Genomic DNA, 8,992 nt, shown 5'->3' with positions numbered 1-8,992 from the left:
GTGCAACTGGAACCAACACCCCTTTCTACAGCTCTGTTAACAACAGACAAACAATGTCGTACTACCTTCTACATGATCATCTTTGGGAGGAGAGAAACAAAACTTAGGTATTTCATAGGCTTTATCAACATTGAGGATCACATGGAAGAGAACTTCCTGTCATAAGAGTCTACAAACTAATATACAACATGTCTTACGAACATCAACTTGTGTAAACTTATATTACATGAGAGAACAATGCAAAGGCGCAATGAATAAGGGTTTCCCATTACCACGTGGAGTGGCCTACCGCACCGGGCCATCCAAAGTGTGTGATACTAATAGAAAATAAAAGATTTTCAGAGGCAAAGGCCTAAAACACTGACATAGTGTAGTAAACCTATGTCTTATAGATTGACAGCAACATAATTGGCCTTTTATAGCAAAATAATACCTGTGGGAGGAGAGAAACAAAACTTAGGTATTTCATAGGCTTTATCAACATTGAGGAGCACATGGAAGAGAACTTCCTGTCATAAGAGTGACTTGCCCTTGCACACAGGCATTAGTCACCTTTTGAAACACAGGCACTTGTAACTTTTACTAAACAGAGTTACCTCCCTTCAACCACTTAACTGTCCTCACTACTAAGCCTTAAACATAAGAAAATGGTACCCCCTTGTGTCTACTGTTACACTCTCCCCCACAACATAAATGTCGTCTTCGACATTAGGAACATTAACAAAAACCCTTAACTAATAGGGAAGCGTGATGCTTCAGGTCCAACTAAGTAACATAACAAGATGATTCCTGGTACCTGCAGATACCTTTGCTATACTTGTCACAGGTGATCAGTCTGGACAAATGTAGATACTTAATTACAATTAAGATATGAATATCCGGTTACTCTTAACATTAACTAATGCAACTTGACCTTGTCTTACACCTATTTTCAGTTTTACAACTAAATATTTTAAACTAATCATATCAAAAATGAATCTCCATTAGATCTTTCATCTTCTTGAGATGAATCTCCATTTATAGGTCTTTCATCTTCTTGAGATGAATCTCCATATATAGGTCTTTCATCTTCTTCCTGAGATGAATCTAAAATTAGGTCTTTCATCATCTTGAGATGAATCTCCATATATAGGTCTTTCATCTTCTTCCTGAGATGAATCTCCATTAGGTCTTTCATCATCTTGAGATGAATCTCCATATATAGGTCTTTCATCTTCTTCCTGAGATGAATCTCCATTAGGTCTTTCATCATCTTGAGATGAATCTCCATTAGGTCTTTCATCTTCTTCTTGAGATAAATTCCCACCAGATCTTCCATCTTGATCTGCAACTCCATCAGCTGCCTCTGGAGGAACTTCATCAAGCCTGCGATCAAACGGTGGGTTTGTACAATCTTCGTTAGCTACCAATGGAGTATAAGATTCTGCCTCTGGATTTAACTGCCTATCCTGATTGCTTGATCCCTGTTGTATGACCAATATGTCATCACTAGACTTTGACGATGATACACTGCTAGATTCTCTTCGAGATTTAGAACGATCGTATCGATAAACTGGTTTTGAAGGATTGGGATGCTTTACTTCTTCGACTGGCAAGTCATTACATTGCAAAAGAAGATTTCGATGTAGACGTCGAATTTTCCCTTTATTGCTCTCTGGCTTCACTTCATAAACTGGCGAATCTTCCATCCGCTTAACTACGATATGAACGTCTTTCTCCCAGTACGAACGTAACTTTCCTGGACCACCTCGTTCACTCAAGTTACGGACTAGAACTCGATCTCCAGAAAGAAGTACAGCACTTTGTGGTTTCTGATCTCTTCTGGTCTTACCACGGCTACTGGATTTTAGGGCACTTTCTGCTGCTTTCTTGTAGGCTTCACGCATACACTCGGACCATCTATCAACATAGTCTTTATAACTTTGATGCTTTTGAGGTTCATCTAGGCTGAACATTAGATCTACTGGGAGTCTTGGATGTCGACCGAATAACAGAAAGTGTGGAGAATAGCCTGTCGATTCATTATTATATTCAGAATTATAGGCATGCAGCATCTTTGATACATGATTCTTCCAATCGGACTTAAAGTCTTCTGGCAGAGTCCTTAGCATCGAGAGCAAAGTTCTATTAAGTCGTTCCACCTGACCATTTCCTTCAGGGTGGTATGGTGTGGTACGCGAATGCTTGATTCCGCTGTATTTCTGAAGTCGGTTGAAGAAATCGTTTTCAAACTCACGACCTTGATCGTGGTGTAACTTCTCTGGATAACCAAATTTCAGGACATAATCATTGAAGACTTTATCAGCTGCGGTACGTCCAGATTTGTTGGTGGTGGGATATGCAACAGCATAGCGAGTGAAGTGATCCACAACCAGTAGTATATATTGATATCCTCCTTTACATGTCTCAAGGTGAAGAAAGTCAATGGATACCATCTGAAAAGGTTTTGATGGGTTTCATAGGAGCAAAATTTTGCGACTTGGACCTTTGTCCCGAACACAGGAACACATTCTGGTTACATAATGTTCAACATCAGCAGACATATTGGGCCAAAAGAATCTAGTCTGAATGAGAGACAACACCTTTTCTTGACCATGGTGACCCATGTCATTGTGAAGCTGCTGCAACACCAATTTCCGATACTTCTTTGGAAGCACAAACTGATGGAGTCTTTCACCATTTACTGTTCTCAATCTTCTCAACAACCCATGCTGATCAACTTGTAATCTTGACCATTCACGCAGAAGTCTAATACCTTCACCTGAACAACGGGATCTATCATCTACTGTGGGTTTACAACCATTTAATACCAATCCTCTCACGTGGCTGATATGTTCATCCTCCTGTTGAGCAGTTACTAACTCTTCTCGACTGAAGATTCTAAATTTGTCGTAACCATTTAATTCTGATTTGGTACTTGTGTATCTGTTATTTGCACACCATACAAAATTCTTCTCATCTTGAGCTGTTAAACTCCTAGTTACACTGGCAAAGACATCCTGACTGGTTTCTTCGGAACACTGACTTCGATACTTTTCGAAATCTAGTGGCATCCGACTCAATCCATCTGCATCACTGTTCAACTTCCCAGGTTTATAACGGATGGAGAAGTTGAAATCAGCTAGTTCAGCAACCCATCTTAAACGAGCAGCATCCAGTTTTGGTGTGGTCATGATATAACTGAGGGGACTATTGTCGCTGAATACTGTGAAGTGTGGACAATAGTACAGATAGTCCCTAAATCTGTCTACAACGGCCCACTTGAGAGCTAAAAACTCAAGTTTTCCAGAATGAAGATGATAATTCTTCTCTGCTGGTGATAAACTTCTGGACGCATATGCTACAACACGAGGTTTTCCCATATCATCATCTTGGTAGAGGATGGCTCCTAAACCTTCAGAGCATCAACGTGTAGAGAAAACGTCTTGTCAAAACAAGGGTATGCCATAACCGGTGGTGTTACTAAAAAACCTTTCAGCTCATTCAAGACACCCTGGTGATTAGAACTCCAATCAACGCCTTCCCTAGATGATATTTGACCACCTTTAAGTTTTTTCTTTGAGTTCTTCGTTTTGACAGATAACAGGTCGTAGAGAGGTCATGCTCTTCTTGCAAATTCAGGTATATATCTCCTGTAGTAGCTCAGGAATCCAAGTCACTTTCTGACATCACCAATATTCTTAGGAACAGTTTCTTTCAGCTTCAACACAGCAGCTTTATCTTCTGGATCTACAGTATAACCATTAGCAGTCACTAGTTGTCCAAGATACCTTATTTCTGAACGAAACAAAAGACACTTTTTGGGCTTAAGCTTAATACCCTTTTTCTTAACTCTATCAAAAACAAGTTCAAAATGTTTCACATGTTCAGAAAAGCTTTTGCTATAAACAAGAATGTCATCCAAATAAGGGAGACAACACTTATCCATTAGTCCTTCAAGACAGTCATTCATGAAGGCTTGGAACGCAGCAGGTGCACCAGACAAACCAAACGGAATTCGTTCCCAAGAGTAGTGTCTCCAAGGCGTTACAAAGGCGGTGTATGGCTTAATGTCTTCACCCATTACCCCTTGATGATAAGCTTGACCTCGGTCTAAAAGTGAAAAGTAACAACTTCCTCCCAAATTATCTAGTGCATCTTGAATCCTAGGTAAAGGACTGCAGTCTGTGATAGTCTTCTTGTTTATCTTCCTGTAATCTACACACAGTCTTAGATCACCACTTTTCTTACGTACACAAACCAAAGGACTCGAATATTGCGATTTTGATTTCCGTATAAAACCCTTTGAAATAAGGTTGTTAACATGATCTTTTACTTCATCTAATAAAGGTGCTGGGATGGATATGTATGACTGTTTTACTGGAAGTTGGTCGGTGAGCTGTATGTCCAATTTCAAATCTGGCACAAAACCAATGTCATCATCATTTTTAGAGAAAACATCACAGTGTCTTTATAACAAACTCTTGACAGTGGATTGTTCCTTACCATTTAAGTTGCTAAGGTCTACAGATGATTCCCTAATATCATCATCCAGAATGTGGGTATCTTTATGTAAATCTTTACCTTCTAATGGTGAGTGAGATTCGATGCATGAGCAAATTGTTTGTAAAGAGCCAATATTTGTCTTCTTACGCAAGACATGTCCGAACACGACAGATTTTTAACCAGCAGATTAACATGTTTTTGCTTCCCTACTGTCAACAGAAGTTCAGTTCTAACTCTTGCTGAGAGGAGTAAAGCATGTCTGGTATAAACAAACACGTGAGTGATGACTTTTCATTATTTACCCCAGTTCTGATTGGAACATTTATCAATTTAGAGCTTTTACCTGGAATGATAACATTTCGATGACCACTATTTACATTACAAATGGCATAATCAGATTTCAACAATTTAACAACATTACTAACGGTTTTGGCATTTAAATGAGGTAAGGCATTGGATAATGATTCATTAAAATTTTCACAACAATACTTAATAACATTAAACCCTAATATGAGACAATCAATAGGCTCATCTTCAACTTCACCTTCAGTTATTAAAAAAGGAACAGTAAGTGTGTTTTTATTCAGCTCTAGTTTTAATGCTACCCACCCTTCAAAAGGGATATTTGACCCATTGGCAGCTAAAAGTCTAAACTTCTCACCAGAATTTAACAATTCCGTTACAGGGCGAATACTTTTGCTAACCATAGGCAAATGTTTGGCTAAAAAGCTCTTACTCATTAAGCACACTTGTCTCTTACTGAAATGTCATTTAACAAACAATCAACATGGCAAACATCACCAATTAAATTAACTAATTTATGCCGTACTTTTGGAGTTAAACTAAGGACCCGACCCTTCAACTCATCAACTGTACTACTAACATATGGATTCTGTAGTTCAGTTATTCTATTAAGTATTAGTTGCTGAGTTTGAGGGGACAAATCAGGGGAATTTACAATGTTATTCACATGGCCCCCCTGTCCAGTGACCCTGTTCAGTTTTCCGACTGTTTCTTATGAAAGTTGCGTCTATGTTCTGAACTGCCACATGTCCAACAGTGTCGACATAGATGACCCTTGCCAGAGTCGAGACAAGATGCACAGCCCATTTGCCTCTTCCTAAACCCTTTTGGATTATTTAAAGCCTCAGTTAATGCAGCTACTTCAGCTTTTAGAGTTTTTAATTCAAATGAAAGAGCACATTCTTCTGTTCTTTGTGATTTAACTTTAACCTTCTTTGCTGTCTGGAGCTTAGTTTCTCGTTCATTTACTTTCTGTTCAACAAATGTTAATTCACGTATCAAGACATCATCAGGAATATTCTCCCGGTCTAGAGAGTTTTTCATTTCCATTCGAATCGTATCATTTCGAAACCCAGTTAAGACAGTCCTCTTGAACATTGAGTTCACCAGAACTGGTTCATATGGAACACTACCCTGTTGTGTTGATGCAAACAGTACCTTCTGACGCAAATCCATACATCGCATGAGGAAGTCGATTGCTGTCTCACCGTCATCTTGTGTAGCATTACTCAAAGTATTGAAAAGTTCAGTTCCTGATTTTTCATTGTATTGAGCACAAAGAATAGATTTGAGTTCAGAAAGTGTCAAATTAGAACGGCCTTCCAAATAATTACGAAGGGTACCACCAGGTGTGGTAGCTTTAATCACAGCCTCAACAATTTCATCTTCAGAGTAGTTTTTTTGAGCGGCGACATCGATTTGTCGAGACAAACTGAGAAAAGACAGAGATTTTATTTGTCCTTGTATTTTCAACTCGCGTTTCCATATTTCTATATTAGGTTTCTTGCCAATGTCAATATAAGAATTCACTGGATCGGACAAAATAGGTTTATTGTCAGTTTTAGTACTGGTGTCAGTTTTAGTACTGGTTTCACTATCAATGTCAGTAAATATTTTAGTCAATCGGAGCAAATTTTCCTCTAATTCATCAGAATTTGACCAGACAACATCAAAAGCCTTGATAGCCTGACTACGAGTCTTAACACTTTTATCAATGTCAATTTTTAACAACGTCAATGTCTGTACCATAGTGTCGAAAGGCATTTGAAACAGGCGAGCCTTTGCCTCAAAAAGTTTCTCTTCAATACTATAAGCCATTGAGTTTGGGAAAATATCTGGATCCCGACAAGCCCCCAAATGTTACACCTCTCTGCACCAAGAAGGTGAAAACAGAGAAGTGTGAGTAGTAAAACAACCAGATTAGCCAACGTGATGACTGACACACAGAGAATGAGAAATAATGACAACACTGGGTAACTCAGTTAAGCCTAAAGTTCAGCTTTAAAGACGGTACAACGGTGGACCTCAGGATTATACGATGCAGCACAACTAAGCCTGGTAGACACTTCTGGAGAGCACAAGGAAAGGGTTCATATACTGGCACTATAACATGGTGCAACTGGAACCAACACCCCTTTCTACAGCTCTGTTAACAACAGACACAAAATGTCGTACTACCTTCTACAGGATCTGGGAGGAGAGAAACAAAACTTAGGTATTTCATAGGCTTTATCAACATTGAGGAGCACATGGAAGAGAACTTCCTGTCATAAGAGTCTACAAACTAATATACAACATGTCTTACGAACATCAACTTGTGTAAACTTATATTACATGAGAGAACAATGCAAAGGCGCAATGAATAAGGGTTTCCCATTACCACGTGGAGTGGCCTACCGCACCGGGCCATCCAAAGTGTGTGATACTAATAGAAAATAAAAGATTTTCAGAGGCAAAGGCCTAAAACACTGACATGGTGTAGTAAGCCTATGTCTTATAGATTGACAGCAACATAATTGGTCTTTTATAGCAAAATAATACCTGTGGGAGGAGAGAAACAAAACTTAGGTATTTCATAGGCTTTATCAACATTGAGGAGCACATGGAAGAGAACTTCCTGTCATAAGAGTGACTTGCCCTTGCACACAGGCATTAGTCACCTTTTGAAACACAGGCACTTGTAACTTTTACTAAACAGAGTTACCTCCCTTCAACCACTTAACTGTCCTCACTACTAAGCCTTACACATAAGAAAATGGTACCCCCTTGTATCTACTGTTACATTAAAGTATGGTCACTACACTTGACCATCTGTTGTTTCGTGGGTGTTTCTTGGAGATATTCAGTCTGTTTCATAAAACTCTTATTTTAGAATCCAAATTAACACTTTTCTACAAGACAAACTAAATTATATTGGTATTGAGGATTAATCTTTATGATTGTGGTATGAAGGAACATGGACTTATTCTGGTCTGTCAGAAGTTCTATCTAGTGTAGGGATACTCTCTTCCTTCTTATTTCTAACTTCCTCTATCATTCATTCATAGATAGATAGACAGACAGGCAGAGAAAATGAATAATGTCGAAAAAATCTGTGTTTTTTTAAACAAAACAAAACTAAGCACGTTTTTGACGCGATGAAATTCAATATCGTTTTTCTCGATTTTTGATGAAAATAAATCACAAAAATCAGCCATCTCAATGGAATAAGAAAATATAAAAAATGAAAGCATATAATTTTAATAGTATTAAGAGTAAGATAAAATTGACCATTTTTATACGCCCACGTGAACTTGGGAATTATTACAGCCAATTGGGTTTTAACAGAAACTCATTTATTTTTGGAAAAAAGATTCAGTCACATTTCAGACTTACTGTTTTTGTGAAGCTAGCACATATTTGTATACCTGTTTGTCCGTTCTTTCGATTTCCACTGAAACGCTCTATAACATACCGTTTTTGACAACTCCATCAATATGTGTCGAATCCTATCCAAATTCTAACTTGTCCGAGTCATGCAATCCAAATTTTATTAAATCCTGACAAAAACTATTGCCAATTTTTAACTTATTTTTATCTTTTGGATATAAGCCTACACACCAAATATTAAATAAAATCGGACAAAAACTGTGGCCTCTCGCATAGTTAAAATATGATTGTTTCTTCAGTTTTCAATCGACTTTCATAAGACTTGGTATAGGATCTAAAAAGGGCGAACAAATTTTAATTTATCATCATCATTCCGAATTGCGTGAGTTTGGACGTGATCCAATTATTGTGGGACTTTGCTACGGCAAAGTCCCAGTTTGTTATCGAAATGTCAATTCTTTTTTTTTTTTTTTTTTTTTTTTTTTTTTTTTTTTTTTCGAAATTTACACACCTTCCTGAGCTTAGACTACAATAGTTGCAGCAACCTTTCAACGTTCACGAACCTTAGATATAGGCGACGATGTGCATATATATATTTTGGATCTTTTTTGCAAAACCGGAAGTGCCACAGTTCAATATGTGCAAGAATAGATAATCGGCTCTAGAAGTCGTATTTTTGGGTCGATTTTCTTTGGGTTTGCATTTTTGGAATCTACTGTTTAAATCTGAAAGAATAGCAGTTTCAAAATTTCAAAATTCGAAAATTTGTCGCAGACATTTTTTTTGCCAAATTTTGCATTTTTTTCATTTTTTTTGCTTTTTGTCTGATAATCAA

General features: G+C 37.8%; 1 protein-coding gene across 1 annotated transcript; it reads right to left on the bottom strand.

Moving 5' to 3' along the window:
- Positions 1–1,090: 1,090 nt before the first annotated feature.
- LOTGIDRAFT_79539 (hypothetical protein) lies at positions 1,091–1,378 on the bottom strand (the record flags this gene model as incomplete). The annotated part of the gene is made up of 1 exon (XM_009063443.1): positions 1,091–1,378. A coding segment is annotated over one exon (288 nt), but the record flags the coding sequence as incomplete, so codon positions are not given.
- Between the last annotated feature and the right edge of the window lie 7,614 nt (positions 1,379–8,992).

Source organism: Lottia gigantea (assembly GCF_000327385.1).
Source record: "Lottia gigantea unplaced genomic scaffold LOTGIsca_58, whole genome shotgun sequence".
Lineage (NCBI taxonomy): Eukaryota > Metazoa > Mollusca > Gastropoda > Lottiidae > Lottia > Lottia gigantea.
Note: the sequence above shows the minus strand (reverse complement) of the source record. Positions and strands in the feature narration are given on the sequence as shown.